The following is a 15,883-nucleotide window of genomic DNA, read 5'->3' as shown; positions in this document are numbered from 1 at the left end:
ATGGTGTGTGATAACAGAGAAGAAACTGGAATGGTTGTTAGAATTTGAGGACAGTAAATTATTAGGTGCTCTCTGGTTAGACATAGGGGGCTCTTTGGGGGCTGAGAGAGAAAGGGTTAGAGCTGGGAATGTGAGGGCAAAGGAACAGGATTTAACTCACTTTGTAGGAAGTAGGGTGAGGGAGAAAGGATGCCTCATACCTGGGATAAAATTAGGATACCTGCAAGATTTGTTTCAAGATTTAACTGAAGCTGCAAACATTGTGATTCGTGGTAATGGGAAAAAATCAGACTTGCTGTCTGAGTTTGTAGCTAAATTACCACTCTTATCACAGATATCTAAATAGCTCCCTGTTCAGAGGGAACTTACTTTTTTTCCATGAAAACATTTAGCCCATCTCAAGTGGCCAACCTCTTAAAAATATGAAGACTATTTGTGGGCTAGAATGTTGCACACACACTGACACCTAAATCTGTAAGGCTGTCATTGACTGTTGTGTAACCCAGTGGTGAATACGTATTACAGTTTCCTCTCTTTGCTGACCCACAGAGGATGTGAGATTTTACAACTACCAGTTACAGCATGTTGACTCTGTAACTTAAGCTGTAGCTGCTCATGTGTTTAGCTCTCAAGGTTCCCTTGTTCAATATGTGATGTGTTGGCTAAGAAAACCGCTGTCATAATTGCTTACAGGTGGAGCGGTTTGAAAACATAATTACCTCTTGTTTAGGGAGCTGCTCATTTTAAAGACAAAGGTATTTTTCGCTTTTTTTTTCTTTTGACTATCTTCCTGGTAAAGTGAGCTCAGTTTAGATGAGGAAATGCAGCAAGTAAATTAGGGTTTCATACAATGAAACTTCCCTGAGCTAGAGAGCTTGTAATACTTTAAGTATTTTATCATAATGAATTTATTTGGTATTCTCTTTAATAGCAGTATCATCATAGTGACTGTATTGAGTACTGATGGAGAGGAATATTTACTTGCATAGAAGTTTCATTTTAATCTGATGTTAAGAAAATATATCATTAAAATAAACTGCTTCTGTGCACTGATTTCAGATATCTAAATAACAAGATAACTTTATTTGAACATGGAGACCTTAATTCTGTGTCTCTCTCTCTCTCTTTCTTTTTTTTTTTTTTTTCATGTACTGTAGTCTCTAGGGTAGTTTCCAGAGGCAGACAACTTGCCTAAATATGTTTTCACCAACAACAGATAAGTCTTTTTCTATGTGGCTGTCCCACTCAATCTTCAGTTGCCAGGTCTCCTTTACTACCGTTTATTGCTCTCTTGCTCATTGCTAGAATTAAACAGGGCTGGTGGAAAGTATGAAACAAGGAGCTGTTGAAACATGGGTTTTAAAATAATTTATATGTGTACATAGGACCAGATTATGATTGCCTTACTCATGTTGAATATGACCTTATTCTGCAAGTAGTCCTAGTGAAATTAATGTGACAACTTGTGCAGTAAGATACTGTTTTGAAGAGAGTAAGCAAAGGTGACGCATGGGGGGACATGGGGAGGGCGCTGTCATGTCCGTCCCCCCTCCCCCCCCTCCCGCACTCCCCGATTTGTGGCTTGGCTTGTAGGAAGCAAGCTCATACTGACTGAGCATGCTCAGTGACATTGCTGAAGCTGGCTGCCCTCACTCTTCCCCCCCCCCCCCCCGTGGCGCCCCCAATTATCAGCAGGCACAGATTGTCTCTGAGAGTAGAATCTGATTTATACTGAACATTTTCATACGCATTCATCTGGCTGACCGGAAATTTCCAGCACTGGAGGGATAAGGAGATATCTCAACCTTGCATTATTTTTGATGAAAATTACTTGAACTAGACATTTTTATTATTTTTGTCTAAGAATGCAACCTCTGAGCCACCTTACAGTGAATAACAATGTTTGAAAACAAATGTACTTTGGAATAATTAAGTAACAGGATAGATGAAGATGTATATGGTTTTTCTGCTGTTCAAGTTCTTAAATGTGTCCACTGCTAGGATTGCCAGGCGTCCAGTTTTTGACCAGAATGCCCAGTCAAAAAGGAACCTTGGTGGCTCTGGTTGGCACTGCCGACCGGGCCGTTAAAAGTCTGGTTGCGCAGTGGGAGCTCAGAGCTAAGGCAGGCTCCCTGGCTCCACATGGCTCTGGGAAGCGGCTGGCAGGTCCTTGCAGCCCCGGGTGCATGGGCGACCAAGGAGGCTGTGCAGACTGCCCCTGCCCCTAGTGCGATTTGAAATTTGACAACCCTATCCGCTGCCATAGTGCCTGAACTTCACTATTAACACTTGAGAGTTCAGCAGAAAACAAAATTCTGATCCCGAATTCAAATGCAAGTATGAGTAAGAAAGGAATTGCTTTTTAATAATTTTATCTTAAAATATATTAATATTATATTGATGATCTGACCCTTCTTTCTAGCATTTGGATCTTATATATATTTTAGTACAAACGTTTTGCAATTTGTATTTAAAATGAGACAGTTTTGGAAATGAGTGTTCGTAGTAGCAAGGTGGTGATAGGAAGGTTGGTTGTCCAGAGTGTAAAATGAAATGTGGAAGTAGGCAGTGCAGTGGACATAGGGGTTGGGGTGTTGGGGCTATCTGTCAACACTTTTATTGGGCAAGACACAGTTAGTACCAATTTCCTTCTTGGGCTGCAGGGTGAGAGATTTCTGTACAAAACAAATCATGCTTAGGAGAGAATGTAAGAGGTACAGGAGCAGTTATAGCCTCTTCTGTTATTTCTCAGTCTCTTCCAACTCCTTTTGCCCTTCAGCTTTCTTCTTTCTCCTTGTTTTTCTTTTCCCTTCATTCCCCTTTTTAGTCATTTTTCCTTCTATCAGTTTGGTTCCCCATTCTTTTTATCCTCCCCATCCCCTTGCTCTCCTATCATCTTCTTTCTCCTTTTGTTTCTTCAGTTATACTTTTCCCTATTCCTCTCCCATTCTTTCTCCCCCTTCTTTCATCTTTAGGTCTGTTAATGCCTTTGCTTCTTTTAAAACATTCTTACTATAGTTACTACTGGTCCACTGGTGGTTCTGCTTTACGGGCTCTTCCATAGGCTCTTCCATAGGCAGCACTTTTTTGACAGGAGGCAACTACTTTCTGAAGTGTCAATTCAGCAAAGCAGACTAATGAACTAGCATCAGCAAAGAAAAAACTGCAGTGAGGATATTTTAAAAGCAGAGTCTTTTGAAGGTAGAAGTGAATGGGAAAGAAGACAAGGCATTTGCAAGAATCACTACCTCCCCACTTCACCATAAATAAAATTAAGGACATTGCTTGCAAAAACAGGATGGCAGCACTGTTTCCCATACAACTTAAGTCTTCAAAGGGACCCTTGTTTGACATCTCATCAAACTTTACCCTTTGCGATACAGTATTTGATGATGCTGATCATCCTCAAGCCAAGTTCTCAGAAATGAATGATGAGATAAAATAATTGCATCTATCTTCATAGTCTTAAACACTGTGCATTTATTTTTGCTTCATATTCTGATAAGTTTTTTCTCTCTGCCATACCATTTTCATTCTCAGTAACTGATTATAATTTATGTTTAAGACGGTCTTTACAATAGAAAAACGTGTGATAAATATGTTCTTACTTATTTCTTTGGCAGAAGACCCATAAATCAGCAATGAAAATAAGATTTCAGAGGCTTTATATTAAGAAAGCCTTCACCTATTTAGCACCTATGAAGTGCTTGAGTGGCTGGTAGGGAGCTGACACCCAGCTACCACAAGAAGACTACCTCTTGCTGGAGGCAGGGGGTAAGAAGGTGACTTGCAGTCCTGGGTACCCCGAGAACTGTCACTGTGTCCAAATAACATTCTTGGAGAATAAAGTCCTTTGTTTCCCCACAGATGTTACCACATGGATAGTGGCTATGAAAGCTTCCTGAGCTCCTGTCTATGCTTAAGATGCTACAGTGACACAGATGTGCCGCTGTAGCATTCAGTGTGGACACTACCTATGCCCATTGCTGTAGTTAATCCATCTCGCTAAGAGGCTGTCAAGGTTCCTCCCCAACTCTGAACTCTAGGGTACAGATGTGGGGACCTGCATGAAAAACCTCCTAAGCTTATCTTTACCAGCTTAGGTCAAAACTTCCCCAAGGTACAAAATATTCCACCCGTTGTCCTTGAACTGGCCGCTACCACCACCAAACTAATACTGGTTACTGGGGAAGAGCTGTTTGGAAACATCTTCCCCCCAAAATACTTCCCAAAACCTTGCACCCCACTTCCTGGACAAGGTTTGGTAAAAAGCCTCACCAATTTGCCTAGGTGACTACAGACCCAGACCCTTGGATCTTAAGAACAATGAACAATCCTCCCAACACTTGCACCCCCCCTTTCCTGGGAAATGTTGGATAAAAAGCCTCACCAATTTGCATAGGTGACCACAGACCCAAACCCTTGGATCTGAGAACAATGAAAAAGCATTCAGTTTTCTTACAAGAAGACTTTTAATAAAAATAGAAGTAAATAGAAATAAAGAAATCCCCCCTGTAAAATCAGGATGGTAGATATCTTACAGGGTAATTAGATTCAAAAACATAGAGAACCCCTCTAGGCAAAACCTTAAGTTACAAAAAAGATACACAGACAGAAATAGTTATTCTATTCAGCACAATTCTTTTCTCAGCCATTTAAAGAAATCATAATCTAACACATACCTAGCTAGATTACTTACTAAAAGTTCTAAGACTCCATTCCTGTTCTGTCCCTGGCAGAAACCAGCATACAGACAGACACAGACCCTTTGTTTCTCTCCCTCCTCCCAGCTTTTGAAAGTATCTTGTCTCCTCATTGGTCATTTTGGTCAGGTGCCAGCGAGGTTACCTTTAGCTTCTTAACCCTTTACAGGTGAGAGGAGCTTTCCCCTGGCCAGGAGGGATTTCAAAGGGGTTTACCCTTCCCTTTATATTTATGACAGAGGCATTGACCTAGTGCTGTCTACACAGGGACTTAGGTCAGCTTAGCAGTACTGCTCAGGGATGTGAATTTTTCACACCTCTGACTGTCATAGTTAATTAAACTGACCTAATTTTCTAGAGTAGACCAGACTTCAGGCTGTCACACTGTTGTGCCTCATTCCTGTTCTGGAGGCTCCACCTCCAGGAGACACCCACACAGGCTTCATTTGGTTCCAGGAGAAAGAAAACTCTTAACTCCTCTAAAGATTGCACACACACACCCTCCTCATAGGTGCTTATCCTCCTAGTGGACTTGAGGAGGAGGGCTCTGTATCTGATCGGTTGGACAGAAAGGAGCAGTATATGCCTTATGCTCAGTGGCTCCCATACGGTTAAGTAGGGAGGGCTTATAAGCCCTCCCCCCGGCCTGGGGCACCATTCTGTGCCGGGAAAAAAGTCCCCCCTTCCCTTCTTTGGGATTAGAATGGGGTTGAGTTTTAGGGCCTTGCTGTAGGTATCATGCTAGTTGCCCTTTAGGGACTGTGAAGGAATCTTTCCCACATTGCCTGATTCGTTGGGACAGGATGGGTTTTTTTCACCTTTCTTTCAGCAGCCCAGGGGGACCTGGTGAGTAGGTTAGGTTGTAAAATTCACATTGTCCCAACTTGGTTGGTGCCCAATTCAGGTACTCAATCAACAGGAGATCTGTTTCCCTAATAAACTGGAATTGATAGCAGAATTAGGGGAAAGCATCTCCTAAAGAGGGTGGGGTATGGCAGTGAGCTTCCTAATATCTGGAACAGTGAGGAGACAACCCCCTTTCCCCCGCCTTCAAGGGAGACGTTCCTAATGTTGGAAGCAGGAGTGCTGCAACAAAGACCAGAGAGAGCAGTTCAGGAGCGGGAAAACAAGAGTATATATAGCATTGGTCCAAAAAAGGATTTGCTAATTTGTCAGTTTTCTGCTACAAGAGAATATAAATATTCAGAATTTTAAATTGAAATACAGTAGAACACCTTTTCACAAACTAATTTGGGATTAAGGATTTCAAACTCTAAAAAAGTTTGTTAAATCCAACACCTCAACATTATTTTAGGTATTGTGTTTAAGTTGTAGTATGGTGCAGTGCATTGCATCACTTTTTTCTCTTGTCCTTCAAATCACAGCAAAGCAATTTCCAGTGCGCTGAAGGCATTGGAATGTGAAGAGATGTTGACTTGTTCTTCATCAACATCACTGTCGTTATGTGGGTTGTTTTTTTTTCTTTTCTTTTTTTCCCCCTCCTGCCAGGAACAATGGTTCATATAACCAATATCATAAAATCAGGGTTCTACTGTACACTGTTTTGTACCTGGACTCTATTATTTTGTAGAGGTTGGGAGCCCCACAAAAAAAACAAAAAACAAAGGTAGAGTTCAAAACAAGTTCCTTCTTTCAGTTTGAGTTTATTTTAGCAGTAAAAAGTTTAACATCTCCATTTCACAGTTACATGCTTATAAATTCTGAGAGTTATAGAAGAAAAGGTCAGTCTTGTTCCATGAATAAATAAAGATACAAAATTAATTTGATCTTTTTACCGATAAAAAATTACATTCCCTAACTATATACATGGCTCTAATTGTCCCTTTTCATATCTGGTTTAATGGCTGTGTAGTGTGGAAGTTTGTTACATTTCAAGATTGTTACTGCTAATGATGAATTAAGATAACAAATGGAAAACTGGAATTCCAGTAATGAAAGAGATATAGGAAATTAATCGGAGTGCCTTTAGTGAAGAGTAGAAAACTGCCCATCAGCAATGTTTGGTTGTATTTTCAGTAGTTCTGCAGTTCACAGTATGTAGACAGAAGTGAGATAAGTAAGGATTTTATCAGAAGTTTATTTTTTCTCAGAAGTGTAGGGTAGTTGATTATCAAGCCTCTCACAACTAGGAGTGGATCTATTCCAGAGAGGGATTTGGAAAAGTACTTCAGATGTATAAATTAGCAGTCTCCTTGTTTCTGTCAATGTACCTTTTCACTACTTTTATTGACAGTTAATGGAAAACCAAAATACTTTGTTTGCTTTCACATTTTACAACATTTTGTACACTATTATATATGGTACATCTCTGTGGGGACACTATTGAATTTATTCAAGAGGATTTCCCACTAATGGATCTGTAGAACATTATAACATTCTCTAGCAGGCTAGAATATCTCCTCCCCCCACCAAAAAAAAAAAAAAAGAGACAGAAGCTGAGCTGAAAAGGTGCTTGTTACAAAAACATAAAAGCTGCCTTTCTGTCTTATCGCCTTTTGAATGTATTGCATTTGGGATTCAGAGTAGAGAAAAACTTTCCCACAGAGCTCTTGCTACCAGACCTGTAGTTGGTAAAGCATTTTTGATCCATGCTTGAATAAAAGGATATGATTCTTCATTTTTGACATTTAAAAATATATATATATTTTACAGGAGCTCCATGATGGCATCGGACGACAGCAAACTGTTATCAGAACATTAAATATAACTGCTGAAGAAATTATTGAGCAGTCATCAACAGCAGATGCTAATGTTCTTAGGGAAAAGCTGGGTAGCCTGAATTTTCGGTGGGAGGAAGTCTGCAGGCAGCTGGCAGAGAGAAGAAAGAGGTAGGTTAAGAACATGGATGGTCTGAAATCATTTCTGGTTATTTCAGATTTTCTTTTGACAATAACATTGCAAGGAACCCATTGGACTGTTCCTTAAATATTAATATTTAACTATCCATGATTAAACACAACATCCTCGTTTACTTGTCCAATTCTTTGTTTCTACCCGGTCTCTTACACCCCTCTCCCGCCCCACATAAATAAATGTCCTCATACTTCCCACTGCTAATGTTTTAAAAAACACCATAAATATGATATTGTTTTTAGAAAAGCTGAACAACAGAATGATGTTTTTCATAGGTAATTTACACCTGAGCTCACATTTTAACAAACATTTTAAAGTAACTTTTTACCTGATAATGTATCATTAAAATTGTATATTAAAAAAGGTTTCTGTAACTGTGGCACTAATGGCATTTTAGGAAATCATTTTAACAATATTATTTACTTTTCACCATGTATGATATGTGTTTACTTTGGGCATTTCGCTCCGCTTCGATAAAGAGAATGGATTAGTCAGTTTAACTGTCATTTATAGGCTGTGTACAGTCAGTTTTTCATTCTCCTGCACTAACATGATGCTGCAGTATTTGAGTTCCAAATATTACAGGGAGAGTGTTTTTCCTTTTACAAGAAAGGATTTACTTTGAATTAAAAAAAATTACAAACATTTCTATTGATATTGGGTTTTATAAAAGCTTGTTCTTTTTTTCTAAACTTAAATGTAGGACCGAAATTGACCTACCAGAGCTTCTTTCAAATACAGTAGTTTTGTTGCCAACCTTCATTCATATGCTTTTTCAGAAATGAGTATCTCATGAATAAGGTATAATAGTGAATACAGTATTTAGGAGGAAGACCAATAGTGTGCAACAGTTTGTTCACCTCTTTAAATGTCTCGTTGTTACCCTAAGGACTACCCTTTTTCAGTTTAGAATTGTGGAGAGGGAGGAACTGTAAAGATGTTCACATCCAAAAGGGAGTGAGGTGGGAATCCTGAAAGGTTATTGTTGACTTTAATTATCATTAAACTCTCCCTTGGAATGTATTAAAAGATGAGAATGCCAAGAGTAGACTGCTGCAGTTGGATGGCTTTAAATGGTTCTTTCTGTTGTGTTTCCAGGTGTTGATGCTAATGTTTCTTGTTACACCAGGGAGAGCTTGGCCTTTATTTATCACACTAAAAACTATTCTTTTGCACCACTGAAACCCAGCTGTATTTCCAAACCCTTGCCTCTTATGTAAGTGCTAACACGAAGGAAACAATAATGTCATGTTACTAGCTCTGTATGCTGCTGCTGCAGCACGTAAAAGGAGGTTTGGGGATTTAGCGTTGACCAAGAATGTGAATTCTGTCCCAGTTCTGGTCAGCGGTAGTACAGCACTTGCATCTCCATCTTTTTTATTTCATAGCTACAAATGTGTGTATCTGAATGCCACTTTGGCTTCAGGCTCTCTCTGTGGTGCACTGCATTATTGAATTTCCTTGCACATTCTCTCTAGTAAAGAAGAATAAGACCAACAATCTGCTAATTGAGAATAACACAGTCCTATTCCCTAAATGAGCTACATTGCATTAACCAGAAAAAGCAGCAGTACACTTGTTCTAGCTTTGATGTGTTTTGTTTTGTTTTTTTCTAGCTAACCAGTTGGGTATTTTAAGTACAAATAATCCTAGTGAACTAAACAGGAAAAAAGGCATTGGCATATAGTGAGAAAAGATAGTACTGTCTCAAACTGGTAGGAATTCCTGTCCGTTACGGTAATGTCATTAATGACTGTCACAGTTGAAGGGCTAGCTGGATTTTTGTCCCTTTTTTGGTCTCTCTGAGTTTATCCAGCTCACGTCTTGGGCTCCCTGCCCTTACCTGTCCCTGTGTAGGATCCTACTCTAAAACCGGGACCTGGGTCAATCTACCCTGTGTATACCTGCCACTTACCATTCTGTGAGTCTGACTGGGTTTTTGGCACCTGCATTTCCTCCCTTCAGAGACAAATGACCAGTGATAAATTGACCAACAGCCTTCTTAAAGCAAAATATCTCTGTTCAGGGGTTAGAACAAAGCATTAGATGAAAAAAAAAAAGATTAAAAAAAATGGATCACAGATCTATCTTACCTAAAGTACTATATCCCAGGATCCTTCCGGCACCCCTGCCGGTTCCTGTGTTTTGGATATGACTACTCTGTGGATACGAGGTGTAATTCCCAGTTTAAGTAGACATACATGCTGTAGCTTCGCTCAAGCTACTGCACTCAAAATAGCAATCTGGCTGCAGCAGCATAAATGGTGGCTTAGACTACCAATGTGAGTATGTATTTAGGATCTCAGATGGGCTGTATTTGGGCAGCTAGCCATTCTGCTACTTCTAGCAGGATGGCTTGAGCATAGCTAGTGTGTATGTGTATCTACCCGAGCTGGGCATTACCTCCCAGCTGCAGTGTAGACATACCCTTTGAGTGTGTCTCAATCTGCACCCTCAAGACAGTCTTTTCAAACCTTGTAAGTGTTCTTTATTCTACAGGAGTTTTCCCCATGTGCTGTTGGGTTTTGGTCCTTCGTGGTCAAATCTGTTCTTTATGCTGGCTTGAGGAACAAGAGAGTCATTAGAGCTAATTGTTCAGGCATTGTCACTTAACCATCTAAAGTGGAAGCTGTTAGCAGACCATCTTGAGCCACCTCCTCCTTCCTGCCTGATCCATCCCAGACAGTCCTCTTTTGAGAAGCACTTAACCCAAAATATGCATACATTGCAATGGCAGGCCAATGCACAATGTTAACAAATATGTAAGAGCATTCACATATTTGTCATGATGACATAATAATGTGTGTGTTCTGCAATTTCACTTCAGTTCTCAGAATATAGAGTATCCTTTAATTAAAAAAAAAACCCTTGTTTAATTGCTTAGACATAGTATAAACTAAGGCTTGGTCTACACCTAAAAGTTAGGTCAACATAGCTATAGTGCTCAGGGGTGTGAAAAATTCACATTCCTGAGCATTGTAGTTAAGCTGACCACACCCCCAGTATAGACACAACTAGGTGTATGGAAGAATTCTTCTATCAGCCTAGCTACTGCTGCCTGGGGAGATGTGACAGATATGGCAATTTCCTTTAATAACATGTGAGAGGGTAACAACACCCCCTGCAGGAACTAAGTGGAGGTGATTAATAAAATTCACTCAGGTTGTAACACCTCCAGAGAGGTATCACCTGCTGGGGGGGTCTGCATATACTGGGTCCAGCTGGATTCTGTAAAGAACCAAGAGAAACAAAGAAAGGACTTTGGTATAAATAGCCTGAGTTTAAATTGACTCAGAGCCTTTGTTCTAGTCCAGCAAATGGATAGGACCTTCTGCCCAAGGGGAAGGACCCAATCCTTAGGGAAGGGTTGGAAGGACTGACACCAACCAGCGCTTTTGTGCAGAAGAGAGAAGGGAGTAATCTGTGGTAAGCTTATTAGCATGCATATAATTTTTTTATTGTCTTTAATATGTTGTTTCTATAAAGTTTCTACCTTAAGAATAAATGTGCTTTCTTAGAAAGAGCTGTGTGGTAACTTAAAACAGTGAATAATTACCCTGTTCACAACTTTCAAAGAGAAAGCAAAGCCGAGAGATTGGCTGCTTAGACAGTTGGACTTTTCTGTGGAATTCACAGCGTAGGCAGGAAACTTGCTGGCTGGAAATACCCTGGTCAAGAGGGGGAGAGATGAAGGTATCTGCCTAAGATGGGAGGCAATGGGGGAGCTGGAAGCCTTTGAGTTGGTACCATTGCCAGGCCATGAGGAGGGAATATGGCTGCAGTTGCCCTGAACTGTGACAACCTACAATATGAGAAAAACCCTTTCTGTCACTATAGGAGGCATCTGCATTATAGCACCACAGCAGGATAGCTACAGCGCAGTAGCTGTGCCACTGTAGTGCCCATAGTGTAGACATGGCCTAAGAATGTCTGTGTGTATTAAAACATTGCAAAGTTTATTATTCAGTGTTGTAAAAATTTCATTTTCAAAAGACAGAAAGACCCAAAACCCCAACAACAACAAAAAATTGCACCCAAACTCAATATGTTTTTCTGTTGCTTTTTTGGAATGTCTGTCTCTCTACGAAGTATGAACGTAATTGAAAGTTTATTTAGTATTTAAATTTTTGTCTTCAAATGAAAGCTTCTTAACAGTCAAAAGGGTGATGAAAACATTGAGATTTTTGTTAAGCATATATTAACCTCTCTATGGTTGGATTGAAAAAGCGATAAACTCTGCCTAGCAGATTGCGGATTCAGTTACATTCTTATTGGTTAAAAACTGCAAAACTTTTTGTTTTGAAGAGCGTGTATGCCTTTTTAATGTTTGTGGCATACCTATACTTATCCAATGAATCAGAGAGTACGTGTGTAATATTTAATTTCAGAATCAGTCTTATAGTTGGATGATCGGAAAAGGAGGATTGATGACCCAGCATCATCAAGTATACTTGATGGAAAATAGAATTTCTAGCTGTTTCAAAAGTAATCAGTTTATATTTTTAATTGCTAGATTTTGACTTTAAAAAAACCCTGCCACTGACAACAAAAAAATTGTTCTATTGAGCTGAAGAACATTTCTTATTATTTTAATTCCAAATGATTTGCACTTGGAACAAGCTTAAACCTGCTTGGTATCTATTTTGAGCTCAAGTTAGTTTGAAATATCTATGCAAAGAATTGCACAGCAACTAACTCTATTTAGCAGGGTGCTTTTGAATATATAAAGTGTTTGGTTTCCTGGGGTATACAAACAAAAGCTTTTATGCTCTAACTCTAAAATTATATATGGTTATTATAAATTAACTGTTCTATTTTTCATATTTTTATACTCAACTTTCATTATAGTATCGCTTTAGCTACAATACGTTAGCTACCTTTCATTAGTCTTTCACCTGAGCTCTCAATATATTGAAACCTGTTATTAACTTCTCTTTAAAAATCAAAAGTTGGCTCATAGACGACGCAGTTGCAGTACAGCTAACTTACTGTGTTTTTTTAGTATTTCTTTTACCTCCCAGAAAAAAATGATGTATACATATTTAATTTTATTTTCTTTGTTTATGACTGTTGGGCAAATATGCAGTGATAAGCATGCACAGATTTCTTAGAGTAATTAATTAGAAAAGAAATCTCACTGATTTAAATTTGAAATGCATATGCATATAGCACTGTAGCTAAACTTGCCATTATTTACTGGTCATGATTGGCTTCTCCAGGGTATATGTGATATTTTGTAGTTTAATTATTTTGTTTAAAGGTTCTTACTCAAATTAGAGAGAGATTATATTTGCATATTGTTTAGAAAAAGAGAGGGGAGAGGGAATTCCTTGATCTTTCAGTAAATATTTTCCCTAAACTTTCATATTACTGTTTTGATGGTTCATCAAATGCTCAATAAAATTTCACCAAAAAAATAACAGGTATCAAGGAATCTAATGCCCCCTTTCTCTACTCCCAGAAATCCCTGTAGCAGCAAATGCTAGATACATAATAAACAGTTGGTTTAGAAAATAGAGCCAACACTAGAATAGCATTGGGAATGCAAAGATAGTGATGAGTCACCAGCACAAGTCCAGAGCTGCTATTCTCTTCTGGCTACAGATTTCCACAAAAATATTCATGAACACTCTATGTGTAGGTAGAACCTTTAAGTACTTGATGCTGTTCACAATGAATTTCCATCTCACCATGAAACTGGTACCAAGTTAGTGAATGATGCAGAAAGTTGGAGATGTAATATGTTTTTATTTTTAACAAAGCATTTGATACTGTTTCTCAAAACAGTAACTGAAAAATAAATACACATATAATTGGAAAAGAATATTAATGTGTATAAAAAAAAACCTAACAAAAAGACAATGATATCAGGACAATGACAGCCAGCAGTGTGTGGAAGGTACATAGAATGGTACCACTAGAGATTGGATTTCATCCAGTTTTAATTTCTTTATTCATAAAGGATAAGGGAGCACATTCATAGAAGAGGGAGCACATGAATTATATTTGCCTATGATTTTAAAGTGGGTAAATGTTTCAAATCTACATGCAGTCAGTGAAATAATACCAAGGGCCCTATGTGATTTAAAAACATGAAGAGAAAGAAACAAAATGAGATTTAATTTGGACAATTCCAGGTAATATAGCTGAGATAAACCCAGAAATGGGTAAAGTCGTAGAAGACCAAAGGGTGAGAGTTTATGACAAGAAGCAAGGCTTTTCAATATTATATGGCTACAGAAAGGGTCATAATAATTTTGTACTACAGCTGCAGTGTGGTCATTTTTCAATTACAGGGTAATACTCCCTTCTTATACAAGCGTGGGGTATACATTCATTTCTGGACACGAGTTTACTAGAAACATATTGCCAAATTGAGGGAAGTTAAGAGAAGAGCAATAAAAATGCTGAGGTCTCAAGGAATTTTCTTTTATGAGGAAAAATGTATATACCTTGGTTAAGTTATGAATGGCAGCAGAGGGCAGTTGGGAAGAAATGTGATGAAGTGTACAAATGTATGAATATGTAGTAAAACCAAGGAAGAAGTAGAGAGATTTGTAGACAAAATAGGGAAAAGTTAGGACAAATTTATGCTGAGTAGCAGGGAAAATGTTCCTAACAGAAATGGATTAGGCTAAGGAAGTCTCCCAGTGGAATTGGTGGTATTACAGACTAGATTGGATAAAGCACTTGAAAATGTATTGTAGTGAACAATCCTTCGTTGGCAGGGAGATGGATGCCAGAAACACTTGGGTGCTGTAATAACCTGGTTGGTGACTCAGTAAGCAACACTTTTCGTTTTGAATTGGCTCTGAACTAGTGTCTCTGAATGGTCCTACATGATGCTATACAGCTGGAAGTATTGTTACAGGTGACATTTAAAATCCATGTCTTCATTGCTAGGAATCATTAAAAATCCCAAAACAAAACCAAGAGTAGAAGTGTTAGCTCCAATGTCTCGGCTAACTTCCAACTCAGGTAATTGCATTCTACCTACCTAATACTCCCTTTGCAGTTTCAAATGGGTACGAAATTCTGTGCATCTCTTGTATAGTTTGGTTGTTGTCTTCCATCACGCAAAGTGGCTACATTTCAGTGGTGAATGAAATAGGCAATGTGTTATCTGTAAAGCCCTTTAAAGACCCTTTGGGAACTAAGGTGGTCTATAAGTGTAAGATAACATTAATATAGAATTACATGCACTTGGTTCTGTCACCCTAAAAGTAATTGCTATAATATACCTGTTCATTAGTTTAGAAGTCACAAACTTCCATAGAGTTATAACTTCCTGTATGTGATTAGCTGTTCCAGTTAATATAAGGAATGCTTTATGATTAAATTAATGTTTTAGCAGACCAAAGACAAATTTTGAGAAGTTTTGAACACCTGCAAGTCCCATTAATTCCAGTGAACCTACCTATTAAATCGATAACTACTTACTGACCCTGAGTAACATAAATAAAAAGAGCTCATGGAACCTAATTATTTTTTATTTGGATTCTGAAAACTGTGTGTGTATGTATTATGCATAATGTAAATATTCATTAAAGCATTGTTGAAAAACTGATTATGCTGGAAGAATTACATATTGTTTGTACAGATAGTAAAATTGAATCTTTTGATACTTAAATATTTAAAATAGAGCAGCCATGGACAATGTGGAATCAGAAAGTAAAAACATTTCCTTCAGCTTTATGCTTTGGAAAAGTTTTAAACATTAAATAAAAAGGATGTAGCAGACTCCAAAAAAGGTAACCGGGGGTGGGGGATGGGGGGAACTCATGCCAATTGTTGCCTCTGCTATGAGGTTGACATCTCTTAAATATTTTAAGATACACTCAAGTGCAATAGTTGTACTCTCAAGAGGTTTTAATTTTTCCACAGCAAAATGTACGTATTTTATCAAAGCATGGTGGATGGTTAAAATGGCAGCATGGTTCAAGAGAGGTGTTTGTCTCATGACTTTCACTACACCTGCTCTGCATCCACTGGGACTCCCCCACTTTAAGGGAATTCCGGGATACAAGGAAATTCCACTCCTTTAATGCCACCTGACAGGAATGCTGCTGTGAATTCTGGTCCTTTCTGTTTTCTTTCTCTTCCATTCAACAAACTAATTGGTTTACTCTGCTATACATGCCACTCACCATTTGCTTAATTTTATGTATTCTCCCCCCCCCACTACTTTTATCTCCCCATGTTCTTTTCTTCTTCACAGCAGTTTGGCAGTAGTCTAGTGCGTGTTTAATTTCTAGTTAATTATTTCAGAGTAATTTGTTGATAAGTTTAAAACAACCAACCAACAA

At 38.5% G+C, this 15,883-nt stretch overlaps 1 protein-coding gene across 3 annotated transcripts in view; it reads left to right on the top strand.

The window, feature by feature from the left end:
* Window positions 1-15,883, top strand: part of DMD (dystrophin) — a gene marked incomplete at both ends in the record, with an annotated part of 1,846,964 nt that overhangs the window by 1,137,856 nt on the left and 693,225 nt on the right. For all 3 annotated transcript variants that reach the window (XM_084636024.1, XM_084636023.1, XM_084636025.1), the window contains one exon: window positions 7,377-7,552. In XM_084636024.1, the coding sequence (XP_084492150.1) occupies window positions 7,377-7,552 (176 nt within the window). The remainder of the gene's footprint in view (window positions 1-7,376; window positions 7,553-15,883) is intronic.

This window comes from Lepidochelys olivacea (genome assembly GCF_965140295.1).
Source record: "Lepidochelys olivacea isolate rLepOli2 genome assembly, chromosome: 1".
NCBI lineage: Eukaryota > Metazoa > Chordata > Testudines > Cheloniidae > Lepidochelys > Lepidochelys olivacea.
The sequence above is the reverse complement of the archived record's forward strand: the minus strand, read 5'-3'. Positions and strand labels throughout refer to the sequence as shown.